Below are 23,872 nucleotides of genomic sequence, written 5' to 3'. Positions count from 1 at the left end.
TTTTTTCTTCTATTAGATGTTATCCTTTATGTATGCCCACTTGGCCTTCTTTCATCAAGGATATGATCTATTTAGTGAACTTGGGCCCTACATGAAGGACCTTGGTGCACAGGTATACTCTTGATTCTTTGTTATACACTGACATATGAATTTTTAAAAATTGAGATATAGTTGACATATAACATATTACTTGAAGGTATATAATAAAGTGATTTTATACACACACACACACACAAAAGATCATCATAATAAGTCTAATTAATATCTATCACCCCCTATAGTTTTAAATCTTTTCCTCTTGATGAGAACTTTAAAGATCTATTCTCATATCAACTTCAGATATATAATACAGTATTATATTTACTATAGTTACCATGCTGTACATTACAGTACAGGACTTATTTTTTATTTTTTTTAATATATTTTATTGATTTTTTACAGAGAGGAAGGGAAAGAGAGAGAGAGTTAGAAACATCGATGAGAGAGAGAGAAACATCGATCAGCTGCCTCCTGCACATCTCCTACTGGGGATATGCCCGCAACCCGATACATGTCCTTGACCGGAATCGAACCTGGGACCTTTCAGTCCACAGGCCGACGCACCATCCACTGAGCCAAACCGGTTAGGGCTGCAGGACTTATTTTATAACTGAAAGTTTGTTGCTTTTGACCCTCTTTACCCATTTTGCTCATCTCCTATTCCTCTTTTGGCAACCTCCAAACTGCTTTCTGTATCTATGAGTTTGGGTTTTTTGGTTTGTTTGTTTTTTTAGATTCTACATATCATATGGTATTTATCTTTCTCTGACGTATTTCACTTAGCATAATGTCCTCAAGGCCTATCCGTGTCCTAAATGGCAGAATTTTTTTTCCCTTTAAAGAATAGTTTATTGATTTTTAGAGAGGAAGGAAGAGGGGGAGAGAGAGAAACATCAATGTGATAGCACCAGAAACATCATCTATCCGATGCCTTTTGCATGCCCCCTCCCGGGAATGCAGCCTGCAACCCTGGCAATGCCCTTGACCAAGAATAGAATTGGTAACCTCCTGGTGCATAGAACTATGCTCAACCAACTGAGCCACACAGGCCAGGATTCTTTTTTTTTTTTTTTAAATAGCTGAAAAATATTCCAATTTCGTATATATGCCACATTTTCTTTATCCATTCATCCATTGATGGACACATAAGTTATTTCCGTGTCTTGGCTATTATAAATAATGCTGCAATGGACATGGGGATGCAGATACCTTTTTGAGTGTCTTTGTTTCCTTCAGATAAATGTCCAGAAGTGGAATTGCTGGAACATATGGTAGTCCTATTTTTATTTTTTGAGAAACTTCATACTGTTTTCTATACTGGCTGTATCAGCTTACATTCCTACCAACAGTGTGCAAGGGTTCCTTTTTCTCTACATTCTTGCCAACCTTTGTTATCTCTTGTCTTTTTGATAATAGCCATTCTAACAGGTATGAGGTAATAATCTCATTGTGGTTTTGATTTGCATTTCCCTGATGATTGGTGACATTGCATACCTTGTCATGCACTTTTTGGCCATCTGCATGGCTTCAGTGGAAAAATGTCTGTTCAGATCCTTTGCCTGTTTTAAATTGGATTGTTTGGGGGGTTTTTTTGCTATTGAATTATATGCATTCTTTATATATTTTGGATATTAACCCCTTATTGGATCTGTAGGTACTCCCTGCCATTTGATAGGTTGCCTTCTCATTTTATTGATGGCTTCCTTTGCTGTGCAAAAGGTTTTTAGTTTGATATAGTCTCACTTATTTATTTTTGCTTTTGTTGCCTTTGCTCTGATGTTTATATTTTAAAAGAAATTTAGCATATTAGGAAATTTAATATTCTCTTACTTAATGAAGAAGTTGGATGCTACGGCAGATTTATGTAGGATTAAATGTGTAACCAAAAATGAGATTAAAGTTAAAAAATTTTATAGAAAGTATATGAGAGTACTAAAAAGGAGAATCTAAAAACATAGTGTCTGTTTTACAGTATATATGATTTAGTTTTCTTTTTTAAAAAAATATTTTTATTAATTTCAGAGAGGAAGGGAGAGGGAGAAATAGAAACATCAGTGATGAGAGAGAATCACTAATCGGCCGCCACCTGAATGCCCCCTACTGGGGGTCAAGCCCGCAACCTGGGCATATGCCCCTGACCGGAATCGAATCAGGGACCCCTCAATCCATGGGCCAACGCTCTACCCACTGAGCCAAACAGTCCAGGGCTAGTTTTCTTTTCTTACATTTGGAAAATTGAGTTACTGTCTTAATTGATTTTTTATTTGATTTATAGCTTTTTGTTTTAAAAAATGTTGTATTTTGCTATTTTGAATAATAAAATTTTAGAAGTTTAAGATTATAGAACTTTGTGAACTTTTTCATTTTATATAAATACATGAACATGCATGAATTATACATATATAAGACTATTATAGAAATTTCAGTATGTTCAAATTATTTTTGATACATGATCAGAATTTTATACTAGATCTGGGACATTTTTTCTTGTTGATTGGTGAACTCTCTGGATTTAATAGTATCTACTTTTAGGTGATTTTTTTCTTTTCCATATAGTTCTGGTTACTTTTTTGAGGAGAGGAAATTAAAGATGGAAACTAGAGTTTAGGAAAATGGGGAAAAAGGTAATAGTGGGATCAGAATTGCATTCAATGAGCAAAAATAAATATGGTGCATGCTCATGTGTGTTGGGGTGGTGTTAGGGAGGGATGGTGTACACGGCATATGCCGTGAGTTAGAGTGATACTGTGTTCTGCCTCTAAAGAACTTAATTTATTGGAAGAAACCAACAAGTTACCAGACTGTTATTCTCTGTGCTAAATGCCCTGTCTGGGTATATAAATTGAGATTAGGTTTGTTTGCAATATGATAGAAAACTGAAAAGTAGTAGCCTCAATAATATAGAACTTTATTTCTCATATGTAAAGTCAAAGAAAGGTCTGATATGGTAGTCTCTTGGTCTTCAGCCTGTTAAACTCATAATGTGCAATATTAATAGAAACATGGGGTACTTCCTGTTGTGCTCCAAACTCTTTGTTCCTGATACAGTCCAAGCATCTAGGAGTCAAGACTGCTAGTCTTCACATCTCCCCAGCTCATACCTCCCCTAACTCTCCTCCACATTGACAAAGATTACTTTTCCTTAATACTTCTCCAACAGATTGGGAGGGGGAATTTTCCCTCTTTCTGCTGCAATAGCAGTGGAGTGGAATGCAGAAGCGGGATTTACTACCAGTTTGACAGGCAGAAAAGCATCACTTGCATTGCAGTACTGTGTGTAAGGTGCATGCCCTCAAGTTTATAGATATTAGGTTGAATTTTGGAGGTTTCCCTGTACTGCACTTCAATCTGAATGAACGAATATTATTTATATACTATTCAATTAAAGGCTATAAAACCATGGGATAAGGATTATTCAGTATAGGAAACTATTGAGGACAAACATTTCCCTAGTGTAGCATGATCAGCATTACCCATTAAATCAGTGTTACATGTCACTAAGGTATGTATGTATTAGATCCTATAGTGGAGTAGTATAGTTACTATCTAAATAAAATATTTTACAGCAGTGACAGTTCTGTTTCAGTGTTTTCTTTGATTCTTTATTACTAGTCAGTGATATTAAGAATCTGTGGCCAGAATATTCTCCTGTAAAAAAAAAAAAGACACAAAACAACCCCACATCATTTGTGATACAGAGTGAATAAAGTATCAAATAGTTTTTTTTTAATTAATTAATTTTATCTTTATTGTTGAAAATATTAAGATGTTCCCTCTCTTCCCCCAATTCACCCCCTCCACTATGCTTCTGCCCTGCCCCAGGCCTTCACCACACTATTGTCCGTGTCCATGGGTTATGCATATATGCATGTAAGATTTTTGGTTAATCTCTTCCAACCCCACCCTCCCCCCTTCCCTCTGAGATCCATCAGTCTGTTCCATGCTTCTGTGTCTCTTCAGATAGTTTTGAAGAAGGCCTTTATCCAATTTAGTTTTTAAAGCATATCAATTAAAGCATTTGGATATTTTAGTACTTTAACTTCCTCCATATTCCATTTATATTTTTATTTATTCATTTATCACACATTAATCAGTTAGAGGTGATGGGGGGAGAGGGTGGTGGTCCAAAGATGAAATGACATTCATCACAGTCTAGAAGAGTCAAACCACATAATAGAGTATTTTATAACCCAGTTGTTTGTTATTCTAGCAAAGAGGAGTTCAAGAAGTCAGTGAATTTGTCTTAATACTGGAAATTAGATATTTCTCTTAATGGAAGTTCATTTTTTTCTGATGGAAAGGAACAGAAAGAAATGGGATTTTATGATTTTATTTTGTGATTTTTGAGCTTTAAAAAACACTTAAAAATTGATCATTGTATACCCTGGTCGTAAGAATAATTACTACTTTATTACTATTTTTTAGCTTTCTCTTTTCTATGAATTATTTTTTCTAGCTTAGATTTGATTATAATATTAGGAAGCCAACTTGAAAACAGGAAGTATCTTATCCTGGTGAACTTCTAAGAGCTGCCATGTACTAGCTTAGCTGCTATTTTTTGCTACTGCAGAAAAAAAAATCACCCGTGTATCTTCTTTCTATCTTTGATTGTAACTACCAGAATTGCTGAGTGGGTCAGCAGGCAATTGAAGCTGGATTCATTTTCCTTGTTCAAGGAGTGAACAAGTTATCTCTGTTGTATTCTTAACCAGGCATCCTGCCACATTTGTTTGAAGCATGGTTATTCTTAGAAACATTTTCCTTAGAGTTATGGACCTTTTCAAGGAGGATTTGATACTAGAAAACAAAACAAAACAAAAACATCTCCAATTCAAAGTTATAGCCAAAATGCTTTCTTAAAGTTCATTTAAATTGACTTACTGGGACTATGCTTATAAAAATAAGCATACCGTTTTTTTAAAGTCTATATAATTTTCTCTTTTCCCCCCTTTGTAGTTGGATCGACTGGTTGTGGATGCAGCAAAAGAGAAAAGAGAGATGGAGCAGAAACATTCCACCATTCAACAAAAGGTAGCTGAGGGGAAAAGTGAAAGGATATTAATTTCCATTTTACTCAATTGTTTGATTATTGGTTTTTAGCAAGATACTGTTGTGTTGGAACAAATCCTTTGAGTTGCTTTAATAATTAAATTTGTATGTGAATTCCTCCTTTTTTTGTCAAAAGTAAAATATTTTTCAGATGTTCAGGCATTTGTTCTATTATTCTTTTACATCAAAATATTTGAAATCCATGCTCTTAAACCGGTTTGCAAAAGCATCAGTCTGTTAGGGCGTTAACTAATTTAAAAGTGGTCCTTAGTTAGACTTTAAAACACTATAGTTTCAGGTAGGCTGTTACCAATCCCTGTAAAAGTGTGTGTGTGTGTGTGTGTGTGTGTTGGGTTGGGAGCTGTGGGTGGGTAGGTAGGGTGGAGAACACCTCAGCATCCATGTGTATGTTTGGTATTATGGGCTTCCCATCTGGCAGCACTCTAAGGCAGCACCCCCCATCTTTCATGTGATGCTGAAATTTCACTTGCATTTCTTGTTAATTTGCCTAAGCCTAGCTAAACTGGTATCAGGAAAATATATTTTTAAATGAAAATTTAAATATGAAACCAGTTTTTATTTCTGTGTGCTAGAAGCTTTGAATATTACAAACCTGGAATTCAACCTAATAATATTTATCTTATATAGTCAGTGATATTTTTTGTGTAGTAATCTGAAAACAAAAGGAGAGAATTATAGATTGAATATAATAATACAAGCAAATGACAAGATGCCTCTATCCTGTCATGGCAGATGCCCTAACTATGAAGGTGGTTTTCGCAGGGCGAGGCTTATTGATCACATTCCTGATTTACTAACCCCTGAGCTTTTCCCAGATGTGGGAAACTCAACTGCGTAATTGGTGGTAGTGGAGGACTGTGTTTGTACTTTCCCCTAAAACAGTGGTTCTCAACCTGTGGGTTGCGACCCCTTTGGTGGTCAAACAACCCTTTCACAGGGGTCGCCTAAGACCGTCCTGAATATCAGATATTTACATTATGATTCATAACAGTAGCAACATTACAGTTATGAAGTGGCAACGAAAATAATTTTATGGTTGGGTCACAACATGAGGAACTGTATTTAAAGGGCCAGAACGTTGAGAACCACTGCCCCAAAAGGAAAAAAAAGATGCCTTCTAACATTGCCTTAACGGAATCTGTTCCCTTGTTGTTGAGCAATCAAATCAACTTTTGTTATGGTTGATTTAGAATTTAAAATACCAGTAAACTAGATCTAACATAGAACATGTCAGTGGGGGGGAAAAAAAAGAAAATGAAATCAGTAATAAAAGTAAGAAAAATTTTATTGGTGATGGGTTATTAATACTCAAAGAGAAATATTGTCTACCACCTCATCTTTAAATTAGTTACTTCTAGCTATAGTCTAGTAAGACTAGCTCCATCTTTTGTTTTTGTTTAAGGTTAAATTACTTTTGGTTGGGTAACTTTCTAAAATGACATTACCATGGAAAGATTTTAAAAAATTTGGAACCAGTCATTTCTAATTAAAACAAGAGGTTATGATATTTGTGGAAACACAACTGTTTGCTTAAAATAAATTATTTGATTAATATTATGCATCTTTTAATGCCTTTCCCTATTATGTACACAATTCAGTTAGACTATTAAATCTAAAATTAATTTATTTGATTTTAAGTAATAGTCTATTACTATTTTCCTTTAAAGAAAGTAATGCTATTTTTGCTCATTTTATATATATATATACTTACTTTTTTTCTGCCCTTAAATGCTGACACAAGGCTGCATTACAGGTAAAATAAAAAGGGGTGGGGAGGGAAGAAAACAAGATCCAGTCAACTAAAAATTAAGGGAAAGTATGTCTAATGTAATTATTTTGATTTTCAAGAATTGAAGTTGATCAATTAAAGCAATAAAGATGCTATGCATAATCAATTCATGTAAACTATTTTTCCAAATGTTATACCATTCCCATTAGGCAGCACTGTATGAGAATTCCCATTGCTCCTTGCCATCTCATTGTATTGTGAGAATTTTTTTTTTCTTTTTGCCTATTTTGGTGGGTAGATAGTGATATCTCATTGTCATTTTAATTTATGCTTTAGTCACAAATGAGCTTGAGTACCTTCCCCTATGTCTCTAGTCACTTGGATATCCTGTTTGTGAAATGTCTGTTAGTCTTTTTTTCCCATTAGGTTGCCTAACTTGATCATATTCTTCATATATCCTGGCTATATGCTCCCTTTTAGGGTATATGTGTTTTTGATTTTCACAAGCTGGGTGTTTTTTTTTTAATTCTTTTATGGTTTTGTATGTGTGTATGTGTGAGTGTTTGTGTGTGTATCTTTTTGTGTATTGCTTAATAAATCCTTCCCAACCCAAGATCATGAAGATATATTTCCTGTATAATCTTCTAAGTGTTTGCAGGTTTACCTTTTATGTTTCGATCTTTAATCCATCTGTAATTGTGTATGGTGTGAAGTAGAGATCCAATTTCCTTTTATTCTCACATTGATAGCTATTCAGTTATTAAAAAGTTTATTCTTTCCCTACTAGTCTGTGCTTTATTCTCTGTTATATATCACACTTCCATATACATGAGGCCGGCTTCAGGTTCTCTATTCTTCATTGTGTGTGTGTGTGTTAATTGTGCTAGTACTCTGCTGTCTTAATTATTTTAGCTATATAGTATCTCTTATATCTGACAAAGTAAAGCTTCCTCTACCCTCTTTTCTTCAAAAGTGAATTGCCTAAACTATGGAAATTGCATTTCTATATAAATTTTAGAAGTATCTTTTCACATAGCATAAAAATCTCTTTTGGGAATTTGATTGAGAGATTGCATTAGAAAAATGTGATCAGTTTGGGGAAGAAATATCTTTATTCTACAATGTGTTCTAATCCATGAGCTTAAAATATTTTCTTCAATATCCTTCAGAAATTTTGATAATTTTCTTATACATCTTGTTATTTATTCCTAGACACTTATATTACAAATGTTATTATAAATATTATCTTTAATTTTTTTCACTGTTTACTTTTGTATATAGTTGAGTAAAATTGACTTTTCTGTATTGATTTTATAACCAGTGATCTTGTTGTGTTCTTTTTAACACTAATTTGTCTCTGGATTCTTTGTGTACAGCTTTGGATGTTCTGTGTACAAAGCCTTATCATCTGCAAATAATGATAGTTCATTTCTTCCTTTCCAATCCTTTGCTTTTTGTTTGTTATCTTGCTGGCTAAGACTTCCATCATAATCTCAACTCAAAAGTGGTAATGATGTTCCTTCTTGTCTTCTTTGCAATTTCAAAAGGGAAAGCTTCTTCCCTTTATTGGCCAACCTTACTCTTGCCTTCTGTTCCCTGGGCCCTACACCAAAGCTTCAAGTTCTCTGATGAGTCAAATGTTTTTAAGGTGAAAGCTAGCTTCCTTGCTCTGCTTTCCTCTTTGGCTTCCAATTTTCACTCAATATTTTGCCTTTCAGTATTCCTTTCTGATTTGTCAGCTCATCAATATATTTACATGCTAATATATATTTTACTCAGCATTATTAGTTACTTTCATTATAAAATAATATAAGCCTTCTCATTTTAAATACTATAAAATATTAATTTGATATTAATAATAATGAAATTAAAGGCCTAATTTACCTCAAAAATATAATTGAAAATTAGAATACTACAAGTGTATTACATTTTCAGTGAAGTCTTATTTGATATTTTAGATAGGATCAGGGTTATTAAAAAAAACTGCTGATGTTACAAATGAAACTCAATTATAACTATTGCTGACTTAATCCTGTCTGCATAATTATATAAATTATAGCCTCAAAGAAATTTTAAGGGAAGGAATTAAAGTTTCCCTGATTTTTTTCCGAAGAAAAAATAGAAAGAAATGTACTAATTCATTTATAGATTGTTTCATTTGATTATTTTGTATCATGTCCTCTTATGGGTTAATTTTGAGACATGTCAGGTGAGCTTTGTTTTTAATTCTGATTTTAGCTTACTTCCTTTTTCCATCTTTGTAGACTTTTAGGTTTGGAAGGCCCTTATTTTTTCTCACTCTGCCTCCCCTTTAGTGCAGGAACTCCATGTCCAGCAATCTTGGCAGGTGCTCATTCAGCTTTTGTCAAAATCTTTCTCAAGACAGAAAGTTTACTACTACTTAACAAGATAGCTTTCTAATTTTGATCATTGGTCCAGAGTACTTTTGAAATTACTGAGACTGATTTTTAAAGTTTTAAATTTGGGGATAGCAGCAATCTTGCATTTTTATCAGATTACTTTGGAAGTTTATCAGGAAAAAATTTAATTGTGGGATTTGTGATTTCAATATTTCATGTATCCTTGGGATAAATCTAAAGTTTGTATTGTATACAAGTGAAGATTAGAATGATAGAAGGTTATGAATGATTCTATAGTCCTCATAAAAAAAGAGAACTCGACATGCGCACTTCAGACTGTCGCTTTCCTTTGTAGCACTAAATTTTATTTTAGGACAAAATGTCTTTATCTTATTTCATTACTCCCATATGGTGGAGTTATTACTCCTGTCAGATTAAAAAACTACAATGATAGTAATATAATTAGAAAATAGTGGTAATACCATTTGAAAGTATCCATATTCCATTTTTAATAGTTAGCACACACATCACCATAAAATGTTGGAAAAAATGAAAACATTTTAAATATAACACCCTGCTGTAACCGGTTTGGCTCAGTGGCTAGAGCGTCGGCCTGCGGACTGAAGGGTCCCAGGTTCAATTCTGGTCAAGGGCATGTACCTTGGTTGCGGGCACATCCCCAGTGCGGGGTGTGCAAGAGGCAGCTGATCTATGTTTCTCTCTCATCGATGTTTCTAACTCTCTATCCCTCTTCCTTCCTCTCTGTAAAAAAAATAAAAATAACACCCTGTATAATATTTAGTTGTTCTCCTTGTATACATATTATTTTGTGCTTTTAGTCACAGTGTGTATAGAGTTTATATTATTTTGTTTTCTCTTTCAGAGTATATTTCATGCAATCACCTGTGTTTTATGTCATCATCATTATAACAATTATTGCATAATAGTCCACTGAATTGAAATTCTTCAATATGTTGATGCATTCTTCTGTTATTGAACATTTAGGTCTCCCCCCTTTCTTATGAATATTGTTGATGGAACTATCTTAATGCGAAGTTTTTCTACCATTTGAGCTGTTTTTCTAGGATAAATTTTTTGTCTAGCAGCTTAGTCAAATCATATGAAATTTCTTGTGTTATTTTATCTAGGATTTCTCCAGTGATGATTCTAAGTTAGAATATAATGTAGATGCTGCAAATGGCATTGTTATGGAAGGATATCTGTTCAAACGAGCCAGCAATGCCTTCAAAACTTGGAACAGGTAATATATTTCAAATAATAGCCTCAATTTTTCCATATTCTCAGCCTTCCAACTTTTCTTGTCATTTGGCAACTCTTTCCTTCATAATTCTCTAAAATCATAGTTCATGGTAATTTTCCTGAACCCAGTTCATTGAAGATAAGATGCCCTTCTAGGAAAGGGGACCCTAAGGAGCAAGTGAAAAATGACAACACTAACTTAAGCAAAGTTTAAACCAGGAAGCAAGGAGTTTTATAGTGATTGGTCTATACTGATTAGACCATTATAATAAGGACATTTTCAATTTGAGCTACCCCTCATATTTGTTAGGAAATAGATCTGATTACAAATCATGTGTTGAATATAATGGGTAAATAGGCCAAATGAACTCTTTCCCCCTTTGATTTCCTGTCCTATATGATGTTTTGTACATTTTCACTTAGTTGTTTATGAATTTTAAATGGGGTGATTCTTATCCTTGCAATAATTTTAATTAACGAGGAGTTTTAGGAAATGGGATTGTTCTTATGTGAAGTGTATATGGTAGCTGGTGCTCCTTTATTCTAAACTTGATAGCTACCAGAAACTCTGCATTTTTTTGCTAAATTTATTTCTATAAAATATTATTTCAGTAAATTTTGTTAAATGAATGAATGTGTAAAATATTTTATTGTATTTTTCCATGTATTAATATAAAGTGAAATCACTTCAGACATTAAGGCATTAGAAAAAAGATTGGGTTGTCTCAGGATAATCCTGAATAGCAGTCATTTATTTTTTAAATTCAGTGATGCCCATCTTTTTGCAAAAAAAAAAAAAAAAAGATAGTAGTCAGAACAGTTTTGTATTAATTAAAAGTAGTATTGGGTTCTAGTTAATTGATTTTCTGTAATATTATAGTTGAATATATAAATTTTATTCTCTACTTAAACATAATATGAATTCACTTAATGATGGAGGAGATTTTATTTTTAAAAAGTGTACATTAGCAAAATAAGAAGAGTTTTCCTGGTAAGTTTAGTATACATTTTTGTTTAAATGGAAATGACCATGCTTGAATATTTAACATATTAAAATGGGTTCCTAGTATACTTATTCTGATTTTTTGGTGAAGAGGTTATAGAGATAAAACATTCATTGATATTTTCAAATTTGAGCATTTCCCAAGAATTTGATATTACCAATTGTTCAAGTGGTACATGGTGTGTTTTATTTGAAATTATTTTTCTTTACCTGAGAATGAATATAAACTAGAAAGAATAATGATTATATGTGACTAGAAGCCCGGTGCACGAAATTCATGCACAGATAGGGTCCCTAGGCCTGGCCAGTGATCAAGGCCAAACTGTGGGGCGACTGGCAGGGCAATCGGGGGGCTCCCACTGGCACCTGCCTTGGCTGGCCTGCATCGAGCATCTGCCCCCTGGTGGTCAGTGTGCGCCATAGCAATCTGTTGTTCTGCCAGTCTGCTGTTTGGTCAATTTGCATATTAGGCTTTTATTATATAGGATATTAAGCCTCTTTGAGTTATATAGAACTTTAAAAATAATATATGAATATAGAAGGACCAACTAAGATGGTCTAGTTAGAAATAATTTTATGAACTATAGTAAAGTGAAAATGAAAAAGTAAAACTCTGTTTTCTAAGCTGTAAAAACCAAGACAATAATCTTTCAAACCTTTCCTGGCATATTTCTATAGCTGGAGTAGGAAATAAAAATAATGTGATTATCAAATTTTTATAGTAAAGATATTTCAACCAATTCAGTTTCATGAGGTAATGTTAGAATTGAATTTTAACCTTCAGATTTCAAAACAACCTACTTAAAGTTTAACATAGTGAAAACCCAATAAACCCATGGAAACTATACCATTATGTTAAGAAGAATGAAATGAACTTTCATGCGGCACTCCAGTGAGAAATGATGTCAGACTTCAAAATGAAGTACAGTGTTAGTGGAAAATTACATTGCCATTTAGGAGAGTAAAAAAATTTTTAAAAATGTACATTAGCAAATTTGAACTCTGATTTAAGCATGGACCTTATTTTTATTATTTGTTTCATGAATATTAATTAGCATAGATAATAAAATATAACAAAAATCAAGTAGGAAATAACTATTCTCAATTGTAGACATGTGTAATCTACTGTTCGCAAAGTGCAAAAAATAGTACCTATATAAGTGAGACTGCTTTATAAAGGAGAGGCTATCTATATGTAATATGTAATAGGATGACACTTATTAATTCAAATCATAGATCATAGTTCAATTGTTAGTAAAGAAATGGAGGTGCTGAGAGATGGTTGCTCATTTAAGGTTACACAGCTGGTTTGTGACAAAATTGAGGCCCCAAACCTGGCATTTTTTGAAAACTTGATATGGAAATTCCAAGCAGTCTATATTTTGATACAACAAAATACAACTTCAGCTATTATAAAAAAGCTTAAGGGAGACATCTGTAATTGTGTCACAATTGAAAAAAAAAGAAAGCTGGAGGATTAACAAGAAAAAAGTAGCTTAGAAACTAGTCAATTTGCATTGTTAGGAAAAATTATGTATAGCAAATTTATTTGATTTGCATGAACTTTTAAAGAACATTTTGATGAAAACACTGGTAAAAAGCAGACTTGTAGGAATAGAGCATGTAAACACTATATAAAACTCACAAACAAATGCAAAAGTCAAAACCTTGTAACAGAAGAGTTAAGTATTTTTTAGGTTATAAGCCTTTAACTATAAAAGGAAAAAGAGTTATCTATTAAATGTTATTTCGACTTTCTTCTGCTTTTTCATTATAAAAATTTAGAATGTATCTGAATTTCTTATGAATTTTATGAAAGGTTGAATCCCAGAAAGTACTGCAAATAATTTTTCTTTCCGTATATATGACTTTAGTGTCTAATCTGCTTCTCGAATTCTCTGTCCAGCTTGATTTAATATAATCTAGACTCTGAATAAAAGACTATTTGTGATATTTGTGCCTTAACTCTAAAAATCCAGAAATCCAGCTCTTCAAACAAATATTTTCCTGCCTACTTTTCAGTTTGTGTGTGTGTGTGTGTGTGTGTGTATTTTTTTCTGATTGTTCATGCATTACATTTAGGGGAACTTTTTTTTTTTTTTTGGTCATAATCACCATAGGTACCAATCACAAATTTACCATTATTTGTAGTTTTATAGAATAGTGGCATATAATATTTTCAAAATTAACTTTTTAAAAAGACCTCCTTTCTGAGAGAAATGTGAATTTGACTACAAATTTCTGATAGTTTTAAAACCTGGTCTTGTGCTTTATAAAATCTAAGTGTATTTTGACAGCATTATTCTATGACCTGAAATTAACTGAAGAGATCATATTTTGTGTGATGTGGTTGAGATAATGTAAGGAGTGAAAACGTTTTATGTTTCATGAATTATTGAGTTTGTTTCTGGTTGATTTCAGATATTCTTAGTTTTTGTGTCTTAAGATTTTTATACATCTATAATATACATTTTCTGAGAACATGTAAGATCTACTAAAATAATATTTCATTTTCAGGCCATTTTCTCAGTATGGCAGCTTTACTTCAGGCTCAAATCAGTGGTAGATGAATTACTAGTACCTATATTTCTCTTTTACTTTTAATGATACATTCAGAAAGGATGATTAACCAGGAAAATAATTAAATATTAAAAGTTATTTAGTTTTAAGCTGGTAAAACAAATAAAACTGAATAATTATGTGCTATGCTCAGTCTATGTTAAATTTAAAAATATAGTTAAAGGAATAAAATGTATTATACAGTTTCTTAAAGCAGAGCATCTATATGCTGCTAATACAGATATAAATTTTTATTTGTGTGACTTTGTTTAAAAATAAGATGTACATACATAGGTTAAAGATGAACTCTACTTATGTGTGGCCTTAGAGTCTGCTATAATTTAACGAAAAGGGTTTGAGCAGGTGGGTGAGTTTATTTGACTGATAATATTTTATAATCACTGAAATTCTTAATTAGTGATCCCACTTTTCTTATGTAAAGTTTTTATTTATCTCAGGTTTATATAGACATAGCTATAGTGATTGTTAAGATGAAGAAAGGTACTATCTATATTTAATAGCTTTGACAATAGAGGCAGAAAATAATAGTAGAGGTATACCCAAGTGTGCTACGTCCTACAGAACTTTATTATAACATAATACTAGAAGAAAATTTTTGAATATTTCTGAAATACTAGTTTTCAGATTCCTAACGGTTGGAATTAATTGTACACGTGCATATATGTATAATATGTGAAAAAACATGCAACAGATTTTCGATTATTTTGTTAGATTATAAGCTTAAGCTTGTTTCTTTAATTCTTGCTTTATTTTCATATCATGCTAGTCCTTTGCTTATTTTGCACATTTGCATTTTCATTCTTTTACCACCTTTCCCTTATGTTTTAATCTGCCCCATTTTTTCACATGACAGGAAAAAGCCCGATCATATCAGGTACCAAATGGCTTTCTTCCCCTCACCCCCTACCTTACTCCAATTTCTTCTTTGGCACGAGAAAGCTCATAATTAACCTGCATTTTGTTTGGATTACTTGCAATGGATATACAGTCTCATGTTTTAATTGGTAAGAAAATGTAAACATCTTATTTGAGGATCGAAATTATACCTTTTCATTGTCTATGTCCTCAATTTCTTTAATCTGGAAAAAAAACATGATGTGTTTATAGTTACTCAAAGAAGATTATACATTGAGTAATATGATATATATAAATATATATATATATATATATATACATACATATATATATATATATATATATATATATATATATATATATATATATATATTTAAGGGAAATAAACAATAACTAGGAATTAGTCCCTTTGGTAATAATCAGATTGGTTTTGTTGAAAGGAAACACTGTCAGTTCTTAGATTTTTTTTTTTTACCATTTTGTTTTTTTCCCTGTGAAAAATAAAATTGATTTTGAAATAAAGGAGCATAAATGTTCAAGCTTTTAATTTTGTTAAATGTTCAACTGTTTGACACCTTTATGAATGTGTGCATGAATCCATTACCTGTATAATTTTAGTGAAAAAGCTTCTACCAGTTTAGAAGTTTGACTTTTATCCACGTTCTTGATTTCAAGTACAATTCTGGGGATAGTGGCCAAATAGGGTAAAAGATACTTGATTTATATTTATTTTTTGTTAATCCTCACCTGAGGATATTTTTTGCATTAATTTTTTAGAGAGACTGAAAGGGAGGGAGGGAGGCATTGGTGGGAGGGGAGCAGGAGAGAGAGGGAGAGAGTGGAAGAGAGAGACAGAGAGAGAGAGATATGAGAGACACAGCAAATTGGTTGCCTCTTGCACTTGACCCTAGGGGCCCAGGATTGAACCTGTAATCCAGGCACAATCCCTTGACTGGGAATTGAATTGAGACCGTTTGGTACTACGGCCAGTGCTCTAACACTGAGCCACACTGGCCAGGGCTTGATTTATTTTTTTAAAATATATTTCCCTTTCCCCCAATTTTGTCATCTGGAAAGCTCTCATTGGTCTTTACAATTTAATAATATTTATGGATATAATATTTTGGTCTCAAGTCTTTATTATATTGAGTTACTCCAATTTGAGATACAAAATTGTGTTTTATTTTTCTTAATGAATCAAGAAATTTTCCTTTTTAAAAACACTGTCTTTTATTTTGGCTTTGGGACAGCTTCTGAATAGAATATAGTGTAATTATCAGTATAGTACTTTCCAAAATTTGTCTTTTTTATTATTTAATTACCTTTTTAAAGTACCTTCAAATTGCAGATAGCGTGAGCTTAAAATATTAAGTATTTTTCTATATCCTAGAGGGATATGTGAACTATCTCATTCTCCTTTTAATAAAAATGTTAATAATAACTAAGGAGCAATTAAAAATTTTATTCCATTTTATTTACCTGGTTAAAGTCTTGGATCAATGTAAATGAGTACAGTCAGCTCCTTTTCCCTTATTTTTTAATGATAGAGGAGGGGAGATAGTGTCATAAGATATACAAATCTTAGTAATTGAAAATTTTTTCTACCTAGCATACATTGTGGTTTTATGCCTTAGGCGGTGTTGCCAAATTCAGATGAATTTATAGTGTTTTTCCTGAGTGTACAAAAACTGATGATATGAGAAAGTCACCAGAAACAGAAAGATGACAGGGGAACTAAGTTTCAGAAGTATGTATCTTCTGTAAAGTTCATAACCAGAGGAAATGATCTCTGACAAAAAAACATGTTTTTATCTAATGTTTTGTTGTTATTTCTAGAGGTTATGATCCTAAGATACAGCAGGTCAAAATAAATTTGTTTTTTGAAGACTAAGAAGCATGAAAAGCTTACATAGTTGTATGGCTGTTTTTCCTTTGTGGTAGGATACTTATTTTTATGTAGTTTTTCATCAAGTTATATAATACTCAAGGCCCAGTGCACTAAATTTGTGCATGGGCAGGGTCCCCTAGGCCTGGCTGGCAATCAGGGCTGATCGGGGCCTTTCGGTGCTGGTCGGGGCCTTCCTTCCCCGGCTGCTGGCTGACGGCCTGGGCCTTCCTTCATTCTGTGCCACCCCCAGATGGTCAGCGCACGACATAGCGAGCCATCGAACTCCTGGTCTCCCGGTCAAACTCCCGAGGGGACACTTTGTATATTAGCCTTTTATATATATAGATGATTACTATGAAACATATGAATTTTTATTAATATAGTTTATACTACCTCATATGATTTTTTAAAAAACTCTTCAATCAGTAGCAGAGATTATTTCCATTGCATGTCATCCCATTTGGCAGGGCTGCACCATTTTGTTTGTTTGTAGGTATTTCCTTTAACATTTCTAACCATGTGTCCCAAAGCAAAGAAACCCAGAAGTAGTTCTTCCTTTTCTAGCCTGCCTCTTGATGATTTGCATTTAGAGGCAACCCACTTGGTTTTATCTAGATGCTAATTTAACAAATCTCTATTAATGGTAAAGGTGATACCTTTTTAAAGTAGCAAGAAAACCTAACAATCTGTCTAGCTTAAAATTAGAAAATCATTTCCTCAGCTTTGGAGAATTAATTTTTAAAAATAGAAATTCTAAATATGTCTAAATACAATTTCTAATGCCTTTTTTTTTAGTATCAATGAAAAGGTAGAATCTCTATCTGCTAATAGATTAATAACTAATGTTTACAATAGAAATCATCTCACATGAAACTAATTTTAAAATAATGACTCAAATGTTTTACCTTTCATGCTTGATGAGAATTTTTGCTTTTATGAATGGCTTTTGGCTGTGATTTTTTTTTTTGTAAGTCTTTAGGTTCTTTTACTGTTTCAATAGATTAGAATTAGTAAATATGCCATAAGTAGCTTAGCTTTGTCTTCTAAAGAAGATTGCAAGTACATTTTTTGCCTAATAATTTACAGTAATGAGAAGAACAATATAAATATTTGGATGAAACATTTTTAATAATAACTTTTATTATTCTGTTTCTATGATTATATGAAAGTAGGCCAAGTGAATTGGCAGTTTTTTCTTGTTTGATAGCAATTGTAAAATGATGATTTAATTTTCTGTTTTGCTTACCATTACCAAATCACTTGCTGAATTAGCTGCAGAAAGGTTGAAACAAAGCACCATTTATTTCAGTGTTTTAATGTATACAAATACATAGTCTTATTTACAATATAAATTTATTTCCACTTTATAATAAAAGCAATTATTTGGGGGGAAAGATTTTGGTTATTTTGAGGAACCTCAAAAAAATCTTTTACTTTAAAAAACAATTATTACTTGATGATAGCATAAAAGGTAGCTTTTGTTAGGATTTAAATTTCTGACTTAAAATGAATCAAAATACAGTAATTTTACTTTCCTAATCTGTCTTGTTAAAATTGTTTAAAATTGTTCTTTACTTTCAATAGTTATTTTATTGGCATCAATTTATATAAAGCAAAACAAAACAATATACTTCTCAAAACATAATTACCATTACTTCTCAAAACATAATTATCATAAACTGATTTTCTAGTGCTTTCCCAAATATTTTGTTCCTAACAACAACTGAAATAAAATGTGTTGGTGAAAACTTAATCTATTTTGTATTTATTTAGACGCTGGTTTTCAATACAGAACAATCAGTTGGTTTACCAGAAAAAGTTTAAGGTAGGTGTTTTGTTAAGTAATTAAGTGAAAAATCTAGTGACTCCCCAGTTTTGGTCATTTATCTGTTTGCTTTGGGAAAGCATTTAAGTTCATAAATACTCATCTGTGCAAAATTACTGTTAATTCATTTTATATTTGGGCATGTATACTAGTAAGAATGTTTAGAAGTGGAAAGTATCCACATTCGATTCTTAAAAGCAGTGATTTTGAATCCCGAATTCTTAATTCCTAGCTTTGAGATGGATTTTTTTTTTTCTGTCTCAGGATTGACACTTTTTTACTTCACATGTTTCTTTGTCTATTTGTGTAACAAGAATAATACAACCACTCCACAAGTACTATTTTGAGGCTGTAGAAAAAAATGCATTTTAAGAAATAACGCCTTACGGCCACTGATGATAATATAGATATTAGAAATGACATTAAAATGTTACCTTGAAGTAAATTAAATAAAAATCTCTAAATTTGTTAATGTTCTTTTTATATATTCATTTTCCTGAACCTTATTTTAAGGGTGAGGAGTTTTTATTTATTAGAACGGCATACAGAAATTACATGTGGCGTGAGAATGTGACAACTCACTTCCCTCCCAAGTCATGTCCAAATATGCTATCTTTACCTCTTTGGACATCTGCTGAAGGCACTGATCCTTGTCCCCTACCCACTGTACCTTGACTTCTCTGTCCTCCCTCTCCTGTCACCAACCTTGTTGGTGTTCACTCAGAATACTACAGTTGCAGGTGACAGTGGCCCAGGAGAAATTAGGGGAAGTTTGCTGTATGTGGAAGGAGGATAATGAAATGGTTTGTAGACACCATTCAAAGCGTTGAAGATTTTGTTCCTTCAACTTGTATAGATGTTGATGCTCACAGCTTTTTCTTTTTCTTTTTCTTTTTGTTCTGAAGGTTCTGGTAACTTGTGGTGTATTTCTTTCTATTTCCCTGTGACCGTCTCTTTTCTTCTCTTTCCTTTTCTTTTCTTTTCTTTTCTTTTCTTTTCTTTTCTTTTCTTTTTTTCTTTTCTTTTCTTTTCTCCTTTTCCCTTGCTCTGTCTCTTCCCACTATGCACAGATAAACATTACCTACAAACTCGTTAATCTCATCTGTGGAGAATGTAGAGTTTAAACACATGAATAAATACGTTAAATCCCACCCCCTCCAATTTAGAAAAAAAGAACCATAGTTAATTGGTGACTTGATTTTTACCCAGTTAGCTTTTATGAATGATGTATTCAATTGTAAATTTGAAATATTCACTTTACTCTTGAGATGACACAATATGAAATTTCTAATTAGCTCATGGTTTCTTTTATTTTGATACTTGGTTTTGAGTATTTTTTAATTAAATACTAGGAAATGATAAAACCTTTCTCATTTTCGTTGGTATTTTAAGAAGGATATATAGGCTTCTTTTTTTTCTTCTTTCCAATTATTTAAAACTTGACTCATTAAAGACTTCTGTTTTTGGAGGAAAGTAGTTTTTATTATATGTGAGTAGGGACCAGGAGCGTAATGGATATGAAAGAAAATTAACAGGAAGCTGACATTTATTGAGTACCTATTAACTAATTGCCAAGTGTTGGATTGAAACTATTTTATTTAATTCTTATACAGCAATTTTATGAGGCAGGTAAAATAATTAACAGGGTATAATTACCTTTATGAGTTATATCTATGTTGATAAGTCCTATCTCTAAATTAAGAAAAATATAAATCTTTAAGACCACTTATTCCAAGCAATATTTTTAAGTATTATTGGTAGTAGTATTTAAAACCTAGATTGATAAATATGGGAGTTCTGTTTCCTTATTGTAGGATAACCCCACTGTGGTAGTGGAAGATCTAAGGCTTTGCACAGTGAAACATTGTGAAGACATAGAACGGCGATTCTGCTTTGAGGTGGTCTCTCCAACCAAGTGAGTGGCTCTAAACAGTTTGAGAGTTGCCTTTATGTTTCTATAGCTTGTTTTAAAAGAACTTTCCAGAGTAGAGAAAGATTTGTTTCACTTGTGATGGTCTGTGCTAACTAGAAAAAAAGTGTCTTAAAAGTAAATTTCATTGTTTAGTGATTACAGGTATTAGAGTCAGAAATTTCTGTAACTTCTACCCAGTATCATATTCTTTAAATTCTATAAAGATTATTGATGTGGCCATAAGAAAACTTTTTAGTTGTCATGGATGATAAGTGAACTCATACATCAGATTGATTTTTTTATAACTATCATTTTATATTTCTACCCAATAGAAAAAAAAAGTGTTATATTTATGTGGTAAATTTAAAGTTCGTGTGTTTTTTTTTAATGTGAAGGAATGGGTGATTTCTTTCCAGTAGGTAACTTATTTCATTAATACCTTGATTTCTTATTGAATACAATCTGTCCTAAAGATAGATGAAATAAAAATCGTTCAACAGAAGTGATTATTTTTTGTTAGAAAATTATTGTATAACAAAGTCAGAAAAAAAGTAAACATTTATTACCCTTTTTTTGGTTAATTTAGTGACTGAGAAAACAATGTTATTTCCCTTTAGAAGTTGTATGCTTCAGGCAGATTCTGAAAAGCTGCGCCAGGCGTGGATTAAGGCTGTTCAGACCAGTATTGCTACTGCTTATAGAGAGAAGGGTGATGAATCAGAGGTTAGTAAACAATACTGCAATCCCAGATGATATATTGCCAAAAGTTTTTAACTTTAATTGCAACCTTGTATGATTCTAACATTCTTTAAGTTTTGTTAAATTGAAGTATAATTGACAAGTAACTTTATATTAGTTTCAGGCATACAACGTAATGACTCAATATTTGTATATGCTACAAAATGATCACCACAGTAAGTCTAGTTAACATCTGTCACCATACATAGTAACAAACATTTTTTTCTTATGAGGAGATTTTAACATTTACTCTCTTAGAATTTTTCAAATATGCTACATAGTGTTATTAACCATAGTCACCACACTGTATATAATATCTTCATGACTTATTTACTTTAAAACTTGGAGTTTGTATCTTTTGATTCCCTTCACCCATAACATTCTTTTTTTTATGGAGGATGATTTTTTTCATAATTGAAACGTTATTTTTAAAATCTAGACTCAGTTTCTCTTTTGTTTACTTCTCTTGGCTTTACCTGTCATTTTATTTTAATATTTAAATATGTTTAATTCTGTATTTGAATATTGTCCCAGATTGACAGAAGATGGTCTGATGCAAATATTTCCTCCAAATATTATTTTAATTAATAATAAAATAATGAATGTGAAAGGTATTTAAAATTAAAACTGGGTAAAATCTAAAACAGGAAGACTCAAATTGTCTCTTAGTTGAAATCTTCCTGGAGAAGATAAGCTTAATATGGACTTTTGGGTCATAGCCTGGCTTCAGCTTCTCAGTGAGTTTATATATTCTTGAGCAAGGCCATCAGTGAGACTTGAGAAACGGAACTCACCACTTTGGTAGGATCCTGAAAATGAGTCTTTTGTGAGTCCATGCTTGTCTGAAAGTGTCTTTATTCAGTCATCATACTTGTTTGATAGCTTGTTTGGGTGTGGAATTTTTAGGTTGGAAATAATTATTCTTAAGAATTTTAACTGCATTGTTTTTTTTGTTTTTTTTTGGTTCCAGTGTTGCCATTGGAGTCTCTCTCTCTCTTTTTTTTTTGTTTGTTTTGTTTGTTTTTGTTTTGTTTTTTGTTTTCTTTACGTCCCAGGTTGCGAGAGGGCACAGGCTGGGCTGAGAGGCCCACCCCAAGTGCACAAATTTTTGTGCACTGGGCCTATAGTAGATAGATAATCTATGTGCATATATTTTGCTGAATCATTGGAGTTAAGTTGCATACATTATGACACTTCACCTCTAAATTCTTTTTTTTTTCCTATTGTCTTTTTTTTTTTATTATTGCTTAAAGTATTACAAAGGGTATTACATATGTGTCCTTTTTTCCCCTCCGCCCTTGACAGTCCCCTAGGAGTCTTTCTTATTACAGTACTATCTTTTGTAGCCTTTTTCTCCAGTTTTCCTGTTTGTTTTTCCTGGAATTTCTGGACTAATCTTATGATTTTCTAATTTTTGTGTGTCTTTTTGCTCTAATTTCTGAGATATTTTCTCTATTGACTATTTCCGTTCTGGTAGCATGTATTTAATTTAACCATAGTCACAATACTATCTAGTATATCGTCATGACATATTTATTTTATGACTTGGAGTTTGTATCTTTTGACTCCCGTTACCCATAACTAGAGTTTCTTTCTGTTTGCTGACTGCTTATACATGTAAACCTGTTCTTTTTTCATGGCTGCATTGTTTGAACTGTGGTTCTTAGCCTCGACTGCACATTATGATAACACGGGGAGCTTTAAAAAAATAAGTCTCAGCATCGAACAGACTGTCAAACTACAGCGGGAAAGCCGGGGAGGGTTGGAGGGGGGTGTGTAAGAGATCAACCGAAGGACGTGTATGCATGCATATAAGCATAACCAATGGACACAAGACACTGGTGGGTAAGGGAGGCCGGGGGAAGGTCAAGGGGGAAAAGAAAAAGGAGACATATGTAATACTCTTTGTAATACTTTAAGCAATAAAACAAAATTTATAAAAAAGTCTCAGAATTAGAGTCTACCACTGAACAGTTGAATGGAGTTGGGACCCACGTATCAATATTTTAAAAAGATTCCTAGGTGATTTCTGTGTACATGCATTGTTGAGAACCATTATGTTCTAGAGCAGCCGTGGGCAAACTATGGCCCACGGGCCGGATCCGGCCCGTTTGAAATGAATAAAACTATTGAAAAAAAAGACCGTACCCTTTTATGTAATGATGTTTACTTTGAATTTATATTAGCTCACACAAACACTCCATCCATGCTTTTGTTCCGGCCCTCCGGTCCAGTTTAAGAACCCATTGTGGCCCTCGAGCCAAAAAGTTTGCCCACCCCTGTAGAGCAAGCATGTCAAACTCACTGCCCGTGGACCACATGCCTCGTTTATCTGGCCCATGATAGCCTTTGAGTTTGGCATGCTTCTAGAGGCTTGGTTCCTTGGCTGTCTGGTAAACCTGCTCATGACTATACGGTAGCTAAAAACCTCTTTGGAAGCTCTGAGAACAGTTAGGACTTTGTTGACTGTGAGCTTTGCTGAAGTCTGGACCATTTATTTTTTGAGGAACAACCAGAGTTAGGAACTTTGGGGTCTTTTCACCTGGTATGATTCCCCAGAGAACATTCACCAACCTCCAGCATAGGGGTAAGGGACTGACTGGGAGCTCATTA

At 32.8% G+C, this 23,872-nt stretch overlaps 1 protein-coding gene across 2 annotated transcripts in view; it reads left to right on the top strand.

Moving 5' to 3' along the window:
* Window positions 1-23,872, top strand: part of ACAP2 (ArfGAP with coiled-coil, ankyrin repeat and PH domains 2) — a 146,305-nt gene that overhangs the window by 91,234 nt on the left and 31,199 nt on the right. The window contains exons 4-10 of one of the 2 annotated variants that reach the window (XM_059687446.1): window positions 17-112; window positions 4,996-5,070; window positions 10,347-10,459; window positions 14,895-14,915; window positions 18,558-18,609; window positions 20,424-20,524; window positions 21,139-21,244. In XM_059687446.1, the coding sequence (XP_059543429.1) occupies window positions 17-112; window positions 4,996-5,070; window positions 10,347-10,459; window positions 14,895-14,915; window positions 18,558-18,609; window positions 20,424-20,524; window positions 21,139-21,244 (564 nt within the window). The remainder of the gene's footprint in view (window positions 1-16; window positions 113-4,995; window positions 5,071-10,346; window positions 10,460-14,894; window positions 14,916-18,557; window positions 18,610-20,423; window positions 20,525-21,138; window positions 21,245-23,872) is intronic. The other variant, XM_059687445.1, reaches the window with a different exon arrangement.

Source organism: Myotis daubentonii, chromosome 3, assembly GCF_963259705.1.
Source record: "Myotis daubentonii chromosome 3, mMyoDau2.1, whole genome shotgun sequence".
In the NCBI taxonomy this organism is placed as follows: Eukaryota; Metazoa; Chordata; class Mammalia; order Chiroptera; family Vespertilionidae; genus Myotis; species Myotis daubentonii.
The sequence above is the reverse complement of the archived record's forward strand: the minus strand, read 5'-3'. Positions and strand labels throughout refer to the sequence as shown.